The 18,201-nt window shown below is 38.2% G+C and overlaps 1 protein-coding gene across 2 annotated transcripts in view; it reads right to left on the bottom strand.

Moving 5' to 3' along the window:
- The window catches only part of UVRAG (UV radiation resistance associated), a 443,033-nt gene that overhangs the window by 207,832 nt on the left and 217,000 nt on the right, over positions 1–18,201 (bottom strand). For both annotated transcript variants that reach the window (XM_020989535.2, XM_078156924.1), the window contains 2 exons: positions 13,277–13,364; positions 12,391–12,451 (listed from right to left, as the gene is read on the bottom strand). In XM_020989535.2, the coding sequence (XP_020845194.1) occupies positions 12,391–12,451; positions 13,277–13,364 (149 nt within the window). The remainder of the gene's footprint in view (positions 1–12,390; positions 12,452–13,276; positions 13,365–18,201) is intronic.

The raw sequence follows: 18,201 nt of genomic DNA, 5'->3' as shown, positions 1-18,201 counted from the left end.
GAGTCACTGGAATTTCTTAAATGGGGGTGATGTGGTCAGATTTGGGCTTCTGGAAGATCAGTCTGACAGCTGAGTAGAAGACAGACTGGAAATGGAAAAGGCACAGAGATCAACTAGCAGGCTATGGTAATAGTCTAGGTGTGAGGCAGTGTCAGAAGAAAGAAGGGGGAGTATGAGAGATGTTATAAAGATGGGAGAAGAGAGTGAGGAGGTAAAGATGACACCCAGATTTCAAGTCTGGGTAAATGGAAGGATGGTAGTAGCCTAAACCATAATAAGAAAGTATAGAGGAGGGTAGAGTCTGGGGAGTAAGATAATGAGTTTGGTTTAGGACATGTTAGTTTAAGATGTATATCAGGATATACAGTTTGAAATGTCTAATAGATAATTAGAGATAAGAGCCTGGGGGTTGGAAGAAAGGCTGAGCCTGGACAAGTAGATCTGAGAGTCGTCTCTATACAGATGATAACTGGACAAGTAGATCTGAGAGTTGTCTCTATACAGATGATAACTGAAACCACAAATTGCTGAGACCACCAAGTAAAACAGAAGACAGGGAAAGGGCTCAGGACAGAGCACAGTTGTCAGGACTGACTGGGATGAAGATATAGCAAAGAAGACTGAAAAGAAAACATCAGACAACTAGAAAGAGAAACTGGAGAACAGTACTGCAAAAACCTGGAAAGAAGAGTATCCAGGAGAAAAAGGTGAGATATTATATAGTCAAAGGCTGAAGAGAGATCAAGAAGGATGAGGATTGAGAAAAGGCCACTGGATTTGGCAATGAACAGGTGATTAGTAAGAGAAGTTTTGGTTGAAGGAAGAAGTCAGAAGCCAGACTGTAGAGAGTGAAAAAGAGAGTGAAAGAAAAAGAAAGCGGAGGTACATATTGTACACAGTCTCTTTTAAGGAGTTTCACCACAAAAGGGAGGAGGGACACAAGATGATAGCCAGCAGGGATGGATGGATCAACTGAGTCTTTTTTGAGATAAGGGAGACATAGGCATGTTTGTAGGCACTAGGGAAGCAGCCAGTAGAAGAAGGGATGGAATGGGACCACTTGTGCATATAGAGGGGTTTGCCTCAGCAGGGAGAAGATCCACCTCTTCATATGAAGGGAGCTAAAAGATCAAGTCTGCCACTAACTATGTGTTCTTGGGCAAATAAATCACTCCATATTTGCAGAGTTTTGGTTAATTCATCTGAAAAGGGCAGGGGTGGATTTAGGGTGGGAATGCTTTAAGGAAAATAACTTATAAACTATAAACATAAATGTAAGCTATATTATTATTCCCAGTGAATTTTCCAGCCTGTTAGACCAGTCTCTCTGAATGTACCTTTGATTAGCCCAGAGAACATAAAAGTAGAAAAGAGGCAATATTCAAATTGAGAACCTGGAAATATTTATAGGCAACTATAAATAGGTGGGGTGGTAGAAGAGCATGCTGAATCTTAGTTCAAATCCTACCTCTAATGTTTATTAGCTGCGAAACCCTAAGTAAATCATTTAGCATCTGATTCATCCTATGTAAAACTGAGACAACAGCAGCTGTGGCACTTAACTTAGAGGGCTGTTGTGAAGGTCAACTGAGATAATGGACACAAAGAACTTTGCAAACCTTAAAATGTTATATAAACATTTTTTAAACGTTACAGATGCTACACATCTTGTATATTTGTTTCAGAGATGCTATGTTGATTATTTTAATATAATGTTAACTTTCCACATTTGAATAGCAGTTTTAAATTGACAACCACCTGGGAGTTTGGTGGTGCTCCCATCGTTGTCCCCATTTAGGGTCAGAGAGATGGAGCAGCTTGCTGCAATCACACAGCTGGCAAGAAGGGTTGGGCCTGGCTAGCTCCGTCCAGAATCCGTTAGTTTTAAGAAAAGTATGGAAGCCACCTTTACTTGTCATAGAAGGGTCAGCTCTTATTATCATTACCCACTGTGAATCAAGAGGCTGTCTCTCACTTTCTTGTTTTTTCCCAGGACCAAGCACAATGCTCTCAAAACAAATCTCACGCTAACATGAATTTCATTCATTTCTATTTTGGAACTCAAAAGACCTTTACACAGTTCTGTAACAGTTAAGTGAAACTGACCTATCATGAGAATTTATTTAGAAATGTTCAGTTCAGGGTAAGAAACACTAAATCTGGAGCCAAAAGTCTTAGATACAAATCTTAGCTCTGCCAATAAATTTCCCTATCTGTAAAGCGATATCATTCATGAGACAGATTTCAGAGCCCAAATGCCTCATTTTTATACATGAACAAATAGGCACTCAGAGAGGCTAAGTCCTTTGTCCAAGGCCACAGGGTTTGTAAATAGTAGAGGCAACATTCAAATGCAGTTCCTTTAGTTACCTATTCGGCATCTTTCCTGCTCTAGGACTAGATATCCTCTAAGGTGCTTTCTAACTCTAAACCCTATGATCCTAATTTTCTTTCTGATATAATTTGACAGAGGCAGAATTTCAAAACCTTTGGCTGGGGGTGGGGGGTAGCAGTAGATGGCTTCTCAATTAGTCTCCAAACAAGTTAAATGTGCAATGCCAAAGGCTCTGCTATTTTTAATTAATTTTATTTATTTATTTTCATTCCCAAAGGGGTCCCAAACAGCAAGACCTTGCATTTGTGTTATATGGGAACAGGCCATTGCTTCAACTCATCTTAAAGTACAAGCAGGATACTTTAAAATCTGTAATGATTAAAATTATTTTGTTTAAAATGAAAGATACAAATACATATACATATCTGAAAGAAGTCCCCAGAAGCAGAAACCTAAATTCAAAAAGGAATGCATATACTACTATCACCACCACAGAACACCTCCCTCTGCCTATCAAAACAATAAAACAAAGCAACACAAAAAACCAACTGCATCATTTCCTATTAAGAGAGACAGTTTGTAACAGGGCTTCAGCCACAGCCTTGCTATTAAACACAACAGTGTTAGGTTTCCAGTTCTGTGGATTTATATTAAAAAGAATTTTAACGGGACCACAGGTGAAGCCCTAAGGGGCTCAAGGGGTTTTCACAGGCTCAGAAGGAAAACCACTGCCCGGTAGGGAAGCTGCTGGTATCGGTGTTGCTTCATTAGCTCAAGCCTAAAGACTGCCACAATCTCCAACGGGAAAACTCAAGCTCCAGTGGGTAGTAATGGGCTATGCCTGGCCCAGGAGCCTTGGGCAGCCTATTCTGTGGCCAAGCACTTTCCTCCCTTATACCAAAATGAGATTGGCTTCCAAGTTTCCAGGTCTGACAGGCTTCTTACCTGCCAAAGTCTGAGTTCAGGTTCTCGGAGGTCTGCTTTTCCAGTAAGACCTGATGACGTCCCTAACACCTAAAGCAGAGCAAGGATTTCTCTTCCTTATGCTACTCCAGGGGGCTAGTAAGGTTCTAGATAATTATACTGCGGGAGAGGAAAAGTGAACCAAAATGAATCTTAACTCTGTGGCAGGAAAAAAGAAAAGAACTCCAATTCAAACACCATTTTCCCTCCACCAATTCCTTAAATTTCTGTTTATCATTTAGAATGTTTGTGCTTCTATTTGGTTTAAAGTTTCATTATCTATTAAAGACTGAGTTTTTTGGTATTTTTCTGCAAATGATGCCAAAAACTCTAGCACTTATTTCAATAGCTTTTCAGGGTTTACAAAGTATTTGTCCCAGAACAACTCTGTAAGTTAGGGTAGTATTCACATTTTACAGATGAGGAAACTGAGGCACAGGGAAGATTAACAACTTACCCATAATCACAAAGGCTACAATTTAAACTCCTCTGGACTTCCTAACCTAGCCCTTTTTTCTACCACTAAGCACTTTGGAAAGCATATTTTCTGCCCCTAAAGTAGTTTCCTAAGATGTACATTGGGGGGTACCCAGGAAGTCAAATACCATAAAATTGAAAAAAGGATGTGTGCCATTGAAAAGAATAAAATTAGGGGGAAAAAAAGGCTCTACCACAGGCACATACAGAAAATTACTGTAGTGTGCTGCTGCACACTACAATCATTCATTCATTGTCTATCATGTGCAATACATTGATACATATTAGGGAAAATACAAAGATAACTAAGACAATGCCTTGCTTGCAAGGAATTTATCATCAAGTAGTGGGGATACAGCATGTATACAAACTATTCAACTATAAATTAGAATATGAAAAATAAATACGATGAACACATAGAGTTATAAACCAGATGAAGGAAGGATCATCACTGATAGAAAGGATCAGGAAAAGCAGCATGGGCAAATAGAAACAATGGAAGGCTAGAAGTGTACTGACCTAAACGATTCTTGTACTGGGCTGGTATTATGGTAATTTATTCTGTGACTTTGGCCAAAACATATTTTCTCTCTCTGGGCTTCAGTTTCCTCATCTGAAAAATGAGGGGACTATTCTAAAAGTTCTCTAATTGTGTCTAGTCCTAAAATCAATGAGTTTATAAATCTTCAAAGAAAAGGTGGCATTTAAGGTCTGCTTGAAAGGGTAATAAAGATATCAACCATCAACAAACCAACCAAGCTGTTACTGGTTTCAAAAATGTAATTCCATTCAATTCAGAAAAGCTTTTTTTTAAAATTATGCCTATATTTCCTGGGAGTTAATTTGCATAGGAGAGAATAAAACTCCTTAAGCATAATGGAACATTTCACATTTCCAGCAGCCAGATTTTTATTTTTTAGTAAATCCTGTAAGAGCTAGACTAATTCCTCTAGAAAGAAATATAAAATATATATTCATCAGGTAAGAACTATAACACTGCTGTCTCCAATAGTTTCTGCCAAGTTAGGTAAAGGACACTCCAAAGAAAAACCAAATAGGAATCAAAAAGCTTCACTGGGCACAATGATGTGACAGACCACCATTTTAACTTAACACAAACAAGATGTACAGGAGTTCTTCAGGATTAGAAAACTGGAGTTGTTGCATAAGGCTGACATCAAGAGTGCGAATGACAGTTATAGAATATGACTTGGGATATTTACTTAGTACCATTCCATTTAGGCCTTCTTGAATGCTTTTGAGTTTTCAGAGCCAAAAAGCTAAATTGAGGGTTTCCACTTGTCACTGAGCACAGATTTATGGGAAATACCCTCTAAGGAACATTAAGGCAAAAAAAAAAATCAGTAGGGAGCTTGTTTTTCACTAGTTACTGAATAGTTACAGTTAATACGTAACTTAACTACCCAAAGTCAAGATAAGTTTAGTTAATCAACACTGCTCTTAAGGAAAACAACCAGGCACTTGAGAGTAAAGTTAGAGAGTGATAGAGAGCTGGAAGGCTCCTTAGAAATAATTTAATACAACTCATTCATTTTACAAAGTAAGAGAATTCATTCATTCAACATTTATTAAGTGTCACAGGATACAGTGTTAGGTTTTGGGGAAGAGAAAACGTTTAGATGGGGGGAGTCTTGGGGGCTTGGAGTGGGCTTTCCTTAGGAAGCCCAAAGTCTGGTAGGAGGAAATGAGACAACTGGTTAACTACACTGAATATTAACTCAACTAAATGCTTTAGAGAACTAGTCTATCAACCAGCAAGCATCTAACAAATATAAGAGTGTCAGGCACTGGGGATGCGAAATTAAAAATGAAACAGTCCTTTGCCATTAAGAAACTCACTTTACAATGGGGACGACAAGATGTATGTATACAAACACACACACACACACACACACACATACATACACACACACACACACACAAAACCTGTAAAAATAAATGCAAAGTAATTTCAAGAGAAGGAGAGGAGCTAGGAGCTAGGGTGATTAGGAGAAGACTCATGTAAACACAGAACTTGAGATGAGCTTTAAACAAAAGCAGGCAATCATTCTAAGAAGTGGAGAAGAGGGAGGAGAGCATTTCAGGCATGGAATAGCCAGTGCAAAGCCTTGGTAACTAGGAATTCAGTAAAAGTAACAGCCAAAAGGCCAGTTTAGTTAAACTAGAGCGTGGGAGGGAGAGTAATGAATAATAAGACTAAAAAGGCAGATTACAACCAGTTTGAGAAGGGCTTAAAAAGTTACAGAGGGCAAGAAGACTAGTCCAGCTCTGCTCCACCTAGCACCAGCCAGTACAGGAATGTTCGTCTAAGGGTCCTGTATTGAAGTGTGGGCTGCTGATCGTTGACAGGACCTTCCTGATTCCACAGGCCCTGAGGATGGAGTTTGTTCTCTGTTATTTGGTGACCAAGTATTCTACTCAAATACTTATTTGGAGAAATTCACTGCTACCCAAAATCTGTGGCCACAACAGATTTTGGCAAATACAACCAAAAGAAAGAGTTGCTTGGACATATGCCTTTTCCATAACCTATTAGGGATATCGATGTGGAATATTTCACTGGAGGCAGGCTATGAAAATTAGGCAGTTCCAAGCTTATGACTAGGGAAGCCCAGTCCAGAATATGAAATACTTTAATCACATCTAGGGTCTAGGGTCTAGACTAGAATGAGTAATTGGCCCATCCCACATGGTATCCTACCTAGTGTGTGCCCCTAAATGTTTCTCTACAAAAGTTTCCTGAGCTAAAAATAGAGAAATGAAGAGCAGAGTGTTTGAATGGGATTAATCCAGGATTTAGGGGTCTGAATTATTTTGTGTGTATTTTACATATATTTATATAGATAATGGTTGTCTCCCCAAGAGATTGAACGCTCCATGAGGGTGGGGTCTATTTTACTTTTGTCTTTGTATTCCCTAGGGCTTAATACAGTGCCTGGCACACCAGAAATACTTAATAAATGACTGACTGATGGGGGGTGGAGGTGCAGCTACAAAGTAGTGTGTATTTGTCCCTAGAGGTAAAAAGGAGCCACTGGCATTTACTACTGAGTCAGGGACTAATGTGGTTTTAGACTTGTGTATTAGGGAAATCATTCTAGCAGCTGTATGAAAGATGGATTGGAAAGGGGAGAGCCTTTAGAAAAGGAGACCAATTAAAAGAATACTGTAATACCCTAGACAATAGGTGATAAAGGCCTTTACTAAAGTGATGGTCACATAACTAGAATTAAAGGGTTGAATATGAAAGATCTGAAAAGTAGAAACATTTTGCAACTGATTAGCTATGTAGAAAAAAGGATTAGATATGAGGAATTATAGATAACTCTAAGTTTGTGAACCAAGCTAGCTACCTAGTGGCATCCTTTACATAAACAGGAAAGTTTAGAAGATGTGGTGGTCTGGGGCAAAGGGTGAAGAGTTTGGTTTCAAAGGCAGCTAGGTACACAGTAGACAGAGCACCAGCCCTGGAGTCAGGAGGACCTGACTTAAAATGTGGCCTCAGACACATAATACTCTCTAGCTGTGTGACTCTGGGCAGGTCACTTAACTCCAACTGCCTCACCAAAAAAAGAAAAAAACCTCAAAGAAAGAGTTTGGTTTCAGTATTGTTTAATTTGAGATGCCTTTGGGATATCCCACGCAAAAAACTCCAAAGGCCAGTTGATGACATGAGAATAGAATTTCTGTGAGGAGAGAGACTAAGGCTGTAAATATACATCTAGGAATCAAATGCATAGAAATTATAATTACACCTGTGGCAGTTGATAAGGTCACTAAGAGAGAATGTAGAAAGAAAAAGCCTAGGAAATAACCTGGAGGTATACCTAAAGTTAAAGGCATGCTAGTTAATGAGAAGAGAAGGAGAATGAGGAATAGTCAGCCAGGTCAGACAGCCAAAAGAAAAGAGTGTCACGAAAACCCATAGAGGAAAGAATATTCAGGAGAGCAGGATGGTAAAGAGATGTCAGATGCTACAAAGAAGTCAAGAAGGATGAGGATGAGGGAAAAAGTGAATAAGCAATTAAGAGATCACTGATTTTCCCAATGTGAAAAATATGAACAGTTTTAAAAGAATTACAATTGCATGAAATAATGTTCAAATCAATAATAAAAAAAGAAATACAAACAACTCTGAGATTTCACTTGACACCCAGCAAACTGGCAAAGATGACAAATGATTGGGGCAGCTAGGTGGCGCAGTGGGTAGAGCACTGGCCCTGGAGTCAGGAGGAAATGAGTTCAAATTCAGCCTCAGACACATAATACTTACTAGCTGTGTGACCCTGGGCAAGTCACTTAACCCCAACTGCCTCACAAAACTTAAAAAAAAAAAAGAAAAGGAAAAAGATGACAAATGACGAGAATACTCAATGTTGGAGTAGTTGTGGAAAGCTTTTAAGGATCAGAAATGTTGGTAGGCAGCTGGGAAGGAATCAATATCGAGAGGAATACTGAAGGCTGTACAGAATTTTTTTAAAATGCTATATAAGGTCCAAAAAACAAGACTATTGAAGTAGCATAGTCTTTTTTTAAAAAAAATGAATAGAAACTGGAAAAAAAAAGAGGAGAAGGGAATACATTCTAGGCATTGAAATTATCTAAGTATAGGCATGGTGGTAGGAATGCAAAGCACAGTAGTGATTTTATTTGCTTGTTTGTTTGGTGGGATTTGGAAAGTTGATTTTGGGAGGGAAGGAGCAGTGAGTGGTTATTTGGCTACAAAGAAAAGGAATAATGTGACACATGGCTGGAAAAGCAGGGTTGTACCAGATTGCAGAGACCCTTGAATTCCAAGGAAAGGAATGTGAAGATTACTTAGTAGGTAATAAAGTCTCACTAAAGATATTTAGTAAAGAGTAGCATGGTAACTTTGCCATATTAGAAAAAATTTTTCTTAATGTATGAAGAACATTTTGGGCAGGAAAACAGTAGAGGAATACGGAAGCTACTATAACATCTGGGGCTTGGGGGGGAGTAAATTAGTGCTTCTGTCTGGATAGTGGCTCTGGGAACAGAAAAGCATTGATGAGACATATCGTGGAGATACAATTAATAGAACTTGGTAACTGACAGCACTGGAGAGGTGAGGGAAAAGGCAGAATCAAAACTAAGACCTAAATTAGAATGCGAATGCAATAACTAATAATCATCACATAAAGCAGTAACTGAAACAAAAGGGAAGCAGGAATAACTGGAATAAATAAGGAAATTCCAATCCCACTATTCTACTACTAATTAGCTAAATTTCTATGGGCAAGTCATGTAACCCATACTATAAAATGGAGCTACTATATTTATCCTACTATCTTCACAAGGGTTTGTGGAAAGATCCAACAAAATAAGGTTTGTTTAAAAAAATGCTTTTAAAAATGTAAACTACAAATTTAAGGTGCAAGTACTGTTACTGAAATAGTAAAATGGAAGTTTCTCTATGCAAAAAAATGACAGTGCTGCAGCTATAATTACGTTATCATCACTATAAAAGTGAACTCTTGTTACCCTGGGTATATTCTTTACAACTAGCAAAATATACTTCCCTGCTGTACAAGACAAGTTTATGTATCTATGTGTATAAGCAGCGGAGGGAGGAGGTGTGACAAAGGCGGGGGGGGGGGAGCAGATAAGAGGTTTAGAAATTAAAAGGTAAAAGAATGAATGAATGCAGAGCATTTATTAAGCACTTTTTGCTGTTTAGTCATTATCATTCACATCTGACTCTATTCCTGACCCTTTCGGGGTTTTCTTGGCAGAGACACTGGAGTGTTTTGCCATTTCCTTCTCCAGCTCATTTTACAGATGAGGAAACTGAGGCAAACAGTTGGTTAAGTGACTTGCCCAGGGTCATACATCTAGTAAATGCCTGAAGCCACATTTGAACTCAAGTCTTCCTGACTCCAGGCCAGCACTCTATGCAATGCTTCACCTATAGCTGCCCTTATTAAATGCTTACTTACTATGTGCCAAACAACTAAATTTGGAACTTAGGCTGATGGGCCTGCATCTGAAATGCCGAGATAAAAACAGACTGACTTGATATCAGAGAGAAAGCCATGCTGAGTTATTTCTATCCAAGAAAGGTGGGGAGGAGACAGGAACCATGAATGAAACTGGCATCATATTATTTTCATTACTTAGTCTACATCACAATGTTAAGAAAACTTCTATGTCTATTCAAATACTCTGACAACAGGGGAGAAAGCTGACTGGGACCAGACTTCACTAATTTCAACAAAGAAAAAGATGCTGCCAGACACTGACTCTACTTAGAGTCAGAAGATGCCAGGTCACAATTCACAACAAAATTCAGCTTTGGCAGGAGTTCTGTCTTGTTTATGCCTTGCGTCTGCCCTATAACGAAGCACATGCTCTGCACACAGGAAATGCTTTATACATAGCTGCTGAAGTGACTCTTCTAGACTGTTATTAACCATTACTCTTCCATATGTCTAATAGAAAAATGACATTATTTTTAAGAGGGTAAATAAGAAGAGAATCCCTAACAATGAAATTGAATGTCTAAAGCCTGGCAAACTTTTTTTTAAAGGCAATGGGTGGGGCTGCTAGGTGGCGCAGTGGATAGAGCACCGGCCCTGGATTCAGGAGGACCTGAGTTCAAATCTGGCCTTAGACACATAACACTTACTAGCTGTGTGACCCTCGGCAAGTCACTTAATCCCATTGCCTAGCCAAAACACACACACACACACACACACACACACACACACACACACACACACAGAGGCAATGGGGTTAAGTGACTTGCCCAGGGTCACACAGCTAGTAAGTGTCAAGTGTTTGGTCCGAGGCCAGATTTGAACTCAGGCCCTCCTGACTGCAGGGTCAGTGCTCTATCCACTGGGCCACCTAGCTGCCCCCAAACTTTTTTTTAAAATCGTTAAAATATACACATATTCTCAAGTACAGCACAGTGCTTATATTTTTTAAAAAATTAAAGCAGATGGAGGGAAGGGGTCAACTATGGGCATACTGTGATAAAAAATTAAACTTCTAACAGAGAAAGCACAAAGATAATCAGAAAAAACTTTTCCATCATTTTGAAAACAAGAGTATTATTGCCTAACTAGTACCATTTATTTGATCAATTTAATCATCTAAACTTCAATTATCCATAAACACATAGTTGCACTATAATCCACCCAAATGCCTTAGAGGTCCAAGTCAACATAAACTAACAACTAGTAAAAGAAATGAACCATTCCTGCAATTTGAAAGGGTAAAAGGAAGTTTATAATCCTCTAATTTTTATTTTATTGAGCCTAGATGTAAGGGTTAATTTTTTTAAATGACCTTACTAGATAATTTCTTAGGGTTTTATATACACTTGCCACCCCAGATATGATCCAACAAGCCTCAGAATTATAGAAATTTAGGAAGATTGCATAGGATAGATTCCGGCATAGGAAAGAAAACCTTCCAAGCCTCAAATCAGGAAACTACCTTTTCAACTGCCAATATGGCCAAGTGGAAAGTTTATTTATCTGGAATAAGAAAACCTGTACTTAATTCTGCATCTGTGTCATTTACTAGCTATGTGGTCCTGAGCAATTCATTTACTAAATTAAGAACCAAAATGGATTGAGCACCTACTATGTCCCAAGCAGGGCAAAAGTATAATAGTTTTACTTTCAAGGAACTTAACTTCCTGAGCCTGACTTTCCTGACCTGTAAGATGTAGGTAGTCTTGCTTCTATTTTCTTTTTTTTTTTTAAGGCAATTGGGGTTAACTGACTTGCCCACAGTCACACAGCTAGTAAGTGTCAAGTGTTTGGTCTAAGGTCGCATTTGAACTCAGGTCCTCCTGACTTCAGGGCCAGTGCTCTATCCACTGCACCACATAGCTGCCCTGCTTCTACTTCTAAAACATTATTGGGCTTATTATGAGGGAAGTGGTTGGTAAACCTTAAACTGCTACATAAATCAAAGCAATTATCTGGAGCATACCAAAGAACTTTGGTATCTACGCTTTATCCAAACATAGACAAAGGCACTTCTAAAGGCTGGAACACATCTTTTCTCCTGACTTTTCCTCTTCCCCAGCCCCCAAGGACAATACTCTGCCCACAAAATCCAATTAATAAATGTTCATTAAATAGATACTGAACAAATTGTCATCCAGGCCACTTGTTCCCTTTCTCTGCCTGAGGTAAAGTGAGCCCTTTGGGGACTACTCCACAGAGAGCCTGAAAGTGGGATACAGGGAAAGCACTGGATTTGGAGCCAGAGGAGGTAGCTTGAAATCTCTGTTCCTTACTAAAGGTGTGATCTTGAGCAAGTAACAAAACACTCTCTGAGCCCTAGCTTCCTCATTTACAAAATGAGGAAGACTAGCTGATCCCTAAAGTCACTTTCTAGCTCTAAATCTTCTAAGTCTCTGAATCTACAGAACCATGAAGCTTAGTAAACAATATTTTACATAAAACAGATGAAAGTTCTCAAGAAATATTCCACAGAAGTGAAGGTGATATAAAATGTATTTTTTTAATTCCCATACTGACTTCCTAAAACACACTCCTATGTCAATATACATAAACAACTACTGCCTTCTCAATAAATTAAAGAGAAAAGAATACCTTGAAAATCCTCAGAATTAGGCAGCTTTACACCGCATACAAAATAATCCTTTTGCTCATTCTGTGAATTTAACCAAAGACACAAAATCAGTTCCTTAAAAAGTTAAGAAAATTCTAAATAAAATCTCAGGTTTCAGCAGCTAGCGTTGATTTAAGCATTCTTTTCATGATTTCAAAATGTCATCAGGTTAAAAGCCATATGAAATTTTCATCCCAAAATATCTTTTCAAAAGTTCCTATATATATACAGGATGACAAATACAAAATGAGTTTAATAAATTATTATGAACTACCTCAATTACCATCAACAAATTCATTCTTTTTCATTCCCCAAATTTCAAATTTTAAATCATTTGTTAATTTAAAAATAAGCAAAAGGACTTATCAGGTCTGGTAATTTTTCTGTTCAAGTAAAAATTCTTGACAGTCACCTCAATTCTGTTTTCTGTATTAGCTCAGAGAATGTAGATTCATAATCCAAAGACTTAAAAATAAGTCCCAAGGACAAATAAAAATAAATCATTTAATCAGCTAGATCTTAAAAGTGGACAGGAACATATAAGGAGTTTGTTGCAACAATTCATTTGACTATTTATGACAAATAATTTGGCTCATGCCAAGAAGTAAACCGTAGCAACAGAGATGAGCTAAAAACTCAATCCAATACGTTTCTGAATTTAGGTTCTTTGAGCTGAGCCTCAGTTCCTATATCTTTAAAATTAGGGGGCTAGATTAGATCTGTAAGATCCTTCCTAGTTCTAAATCCTAAGATTCTATGCTAATTAACAAACTAAGATAAGAACATACTCTTGTTTAGAGAGAGGCCATTTCAAAATGGAATATAATTGGTGTATAGGGAAAATCTTTTTTAGACAGTATAACTTACCAAATCAATGGGGTAAATGTAGGAAAGCTCAGACAACAACTGCCTGCATCGAATTGTCAACTGCGCATTAGTCTTCAAAAATAGTTCTCTAAGGAAGGAAAAAAATTATTTATAAAATGTAAATTTACCCATAACAAAATTCCATTTTTCCGTATAGCACCCTCAGCTATGTGACTAGCTGGCTCAAGCCAAGCTCCCAAGCATAGAAAGGGTTTCGTGTCTACCCAGCCATCTCTACCTGTTGAAATCCTTTCCTTTCTGCCCAACATCATCTCTGAAAAGAAGCCTTCCCTTAAAAAAAAAAAAGGCCTCCCCTGACCACACTGATTAGAAATGATCTCAACTTCCCTGCACTTTTAATAATGGTTAGACTTTTCCTATGCAATTATCTCATTAGGATTTGCATTACAAATAAGAGTACAAACAATTATGGAAAGATCATCAAAACTAACTACTACAGTGATTTCAATCAGATATTTACTATATGCTGGTGCTAAGTATTGGGGACATAAAAAAAGCAAAAACAGTCCTTGCCCACAAAGAGCTTACATTCTAACGGAGATGACATGTACATAACTAGGTTTCACAAGATACATACAAAGTTAAGTGCCTTTTAGGGGAAGGCATCCCACAGCTAGAGGAAGGCAAGAGGATGGAGAAAGGCATCCCACAGAAAGAAGTGGCTTTGAAATTGGGTCCTGAAAGAAGCTAAAAGAAGGTAGGGATTTTGAGAGGTGTCCGTGCAGCGAAAAAGCACCAGAGTCATACAGATAAGTCTTAGAGCATCATGTGTGAGGAACAGCAACTGCGCCAGACTGGCAAGGAAAGTGCGTGGATAGAAGTGAAATGATAATATAACTGGAAAGAGAGGAAGGGTCCTGGCTGTGAAGAGTTTTAAACGACAAATAAAAGGGTGTATATTTGATCTGGGAGGCAATAGTTCTTGGAGTTTGCTGAAAATGGGAATGACATAATTAAATTTGTACTTTACGAAGATCCCTCTGGTAAATGTGAAGTATGGATCGGAATGGGGAGAAACGAGGTAAAGTGACTAATTAGGAGACTACTGTAGTAGTCCAAGAAAGGTAGCATGCACATCAGCTAGGGTAGAGTTTATGTTAGTAGAGAGAAGGACGTGGATCTAAATTGTGCAGAAAGAAATGACAAGATTTGGCAACTGACTGTAAACGTAGGCTAAAAATGAAAATGATATTAGCACTGTGGGCCTGGGGGTCAGGAAGAGTGGTGCCTTCTAAAGCAAGGGGAAGTTAAGTAGGAAAGTTCAAAAGAGGAGTGGGTTTATGGGAGTGGAGTCGGGTGGGAAGATGTCTGATCTCTACAGTTCTTCTATATTCTCGTTAATAGTATCTGTTATTTAAATTTTTTATAACTACAAGTATCAGCCAACATCTGTGGATGTAACTGAACTGATACTGTTTATGAATGTATACTCATATGTACTGCTTTACTGGCAAACTGAGGCCATTTTCCCTTTAACATCATATCTGTAAGATGTCCCTTTCTTCTCTCCCCATCCTTGATCCCCAACTAAGTCAGCATTCATGTATAGAATCCAAGGGGAAAGCCCTAACTCTGTAAAGCAAATCTTCCCTAGGTGAGAAAGCCTCCAAGCTGTTCCCTTTGGCAATCTTCAAGCTAGCCAGAAACAAGCGTAAAAAACAAAACAAAACTCCTTAAGTTACTTTGATTGATTGTTCTCTGCTTACCTTTCCAATTTTAATACTTTGTCTTACATCTCTAAACAGCTGGGAAGACCACTCTCAGTTTATAAAACCGTGATAACATTCAGCTTAGCCCAAGTGAAGTAGTTTTGTTTTTTGAATAACCTCCTAATTTTTACAGATAACTAATTCTCGAATCCTAAACAAAGAGCAGGATGAGATCCCAGATCCCACTCTCAGTTTCACATTTGGCCACTGATGTTTCTGAATTCCTGGGAACTTGAAAACTGAGTAACTCTAATGTGTATCAGAGATGTCATGATGTCCCAAATGTCTTAGTGAAGTTTTAAGCTTTAATAGCTTCTGCTTCCCTATATAAGAAGGAAAGCTTGTGAGTCATACTAGGTATGGGGAGTTGAACAACTTACAAAACCTCCCCCTTCCCCAACATTTGCTGTATTTGGTATTAACATCTGGGTACAGTAGCACCTATGCTAATTAAAGTGACAAAAAGTACCCTGTTACCCCATCCCCCACAAGCTGATCTGAAACATTAGGACTTTATGCTACTCAGATAGTCAGTGGGAAACCACTGCCAGTGCTAAAAACCTTCTGCCCTCCAACAGCAATTAGAAAAGATCCTGCCCTTTCCCTTCCTCTAATCCTTTTCCTCCACTGTCTGACAAAGATCTAACTGAAGACATAAACCTGAAGAGTATATCATCTCTACTGTCTGGCGATGTCTACTTGCTATAAAGAATAGCCTATAGACACCTATCAGATTGACCAACATGACAAAACAGGAAAATGATAAATGCTGGAGAAGATGTGGGAAAATTGGAACACTACTGCATTGTTGGTGGAGTTGTGAAATGATTCAACTATTTTGGAGAGCAATATGGAACTATGACCAAAGGGCTATAAAAATGTGCATACCCTTTGACTCAGCAATAGCACTTCTAGGGCTATATCCTAGAGAGATTATACAAATGCAAAAAGGACCCACATGTACAAAAATATTTATAGCAGCTCTTTCTGTGGTGGCAAAGAATTGGAAATTGAGAGGATGCCTATCAATTGGGGAATGGCTGAACAAGTTGTGGTATATGAATGTAACGGAATACTGTTGTGTTATAAGAAATGATCAGCAAGCAGACTTCAGAAAAACCTGGAAAGACTTGTATGGTCTGATGCTGAGTGAAGTGAGCAGAACCAGGAGAATGTTGTACATAGTAACAGCCACGCTGTGTGATGACTAATATTGATAGACTTAACCGTTCTCAGCAATACACAGATCTAAGACCTCTCTAAAGGCCTCATGACGGAAAATGCTATCCACATCCAAAGAAAGAACTATGGAGTTGAATGCAGATTGAAGTATACCATTTGCTGTTTTTTTCCTTCTGTTGTGTTTTGTTTCCTCTTTCTAGTGGTTCCTCCTGTTGGTTCTAATCCTTACTTATAACATCACTAATGTGAAAATATGTTTAATAGGAATGTATATGTATAGCCTATAGCAGATTGTGTGCAGTCTTGGGGAGGGAGGTGAGAGAGGGGGAGAAAAATGTAAAACTCAAAAGCTTATGGAAGTGATGGTTGATAGTTCAAAATAAATTAATTAATTAAAAAAAAGAAAATAAAAGAATAGCCTATATTAGTTTTATGCATATGGCCTATTTCTCCCCAGAAGTGGTGCTTTGTTCATTACAAAATTACTTATTTAGAAAAGCAATTGTAACTAAATGTAGGGGGTAGCGTAAAGTAGAAAATGTGTTCAATTCTGTGTGTGTGTGTGTGTGTGTGTGTGTGTGTGTGTGTGTGTGTGTGTGTGTAAGTCCCAAAACAATCCCAATGCATTTGGAAAAGGAAGTAGGGCACCTGAAGCAGCCTTTCTAAGTCAAGCGAGGGCTCTATCTCATCTTCCTATCCCCAGTATTCTATACCAGCTCTTTCACCTAAGCAGGTGCTTAAACAATATTTGTTGAACTTAAGACAACTGAAACACAAAGATTAAAGCCCAGTTTGACAGAAGAAAAAAAATCAAAGATTGAAAGGAGCAGTCCTTATTGCTAAATGCTATCAATCAACAAATCAGTTTCAAGTGCTTAGCCTTATGTTTACTGTTAAGGGCTCAGCAAAAGAGACAGAAGACATTATTATTTCTGTGCATCTAACAATCTATGTGAGGAGATAAAAATGCAGCAGTGAAAAACAGCAGCAAACCTGTTAGATGCTAAACTTCAGAGGAGAGATTTCAATTTGAATCAGAACAGTCAATGTAATGGAAATATCCCTAGGTTAGAGTCAGGAGACTGCTGGCATAAAGGCAAAGAACCTAGATTTACAATCAGGACCTAAGTTTAAATCCTGGCTCTGACATTACCTTATTTTCATAGTGAAGGAAAGGAGTTGGACTAATAACAACAAACTGGGCATATGGATACATTAGCAAAGTGGACTATCTTAAGTTACCAGTCTAGAGACCTGAATTTTTATCCTGTCTGTACCACACATCTGGTTATGTGAAATTATATGTCACTTAATCTGTCAAGGCTTTAGTTTCTTGCTTTATGAAATGAAGGAATTGGACCTGGATGATATTTAAGGTCCTTTCCAGCTCTAAAATCATGAGATTGTGTATGATACTACAGTTTCACAGAGGAGGCAAGGCTTGCTTTGGACTTTGAAAGATGGGGATTTGACTAAAGGAAGAGCAAGGAGAAAGAGCATTTGACAACGGGAATGGAAAGGGACACACAATACAAGCAAAGGCATAATAGGACAGCAAGGAATATCTTCATGAAAGACGGCTTTATGAAAGAAACATCTGAGGAAGATAAACTTAAGAATGGATAGCCTGTAGGCAGCAAAACTAGTCAAAAGGTTGCTGAAATGGTCCAGACTTTTCATGATGAGAATCTGGCCTAAGACAGTGACCATGAGATTCAGAGAACAAGTAAATCAGAGAACTATTTTGAAGGAATATAATTTTAAAGATATCGCAAAAGGACATGTAGCATAGGAAAAGGGGCATTTTCAGATTTAAGTGCCAGCCCTGTCACTTCCTGATTATGTGACCCTAAGTTAGTCACTTCATTCTTGAGACAAAAGCAATTCCCTCATCTGTAAATTGCTTTCTAAATTATAAAATGTTATATAAATGAGAAATGATGACTATAATAATCAAATTATATTTCATATTTTGTCGTACAATTATTATATAATTCATCATCTCATCCTACT

This window comes from Phascolarctos cinereus, unplaced genomic scaffold (genome assembly GCF_003287225.1).
Source record: "Phascolarctos cinereus isolate Bilbo 61053 unplaced genomic scaffold, phaCin_HiC Scaffold_726;HRSCAF=1367, whole genome shotgun sequence".
NCBI classification, from domain to species: Eukaryota; Metazoa; Chordata; class Mammalia; order Diprotodontia; family Phascolarctidae; genus Phascolarctos; species Phascolarctos cinereus.
The sequence above is the reverse complement of the archived record's forward strand: the minus strand, read 5'-3'. Positions and strand labels throughout refer to the sequence as shown.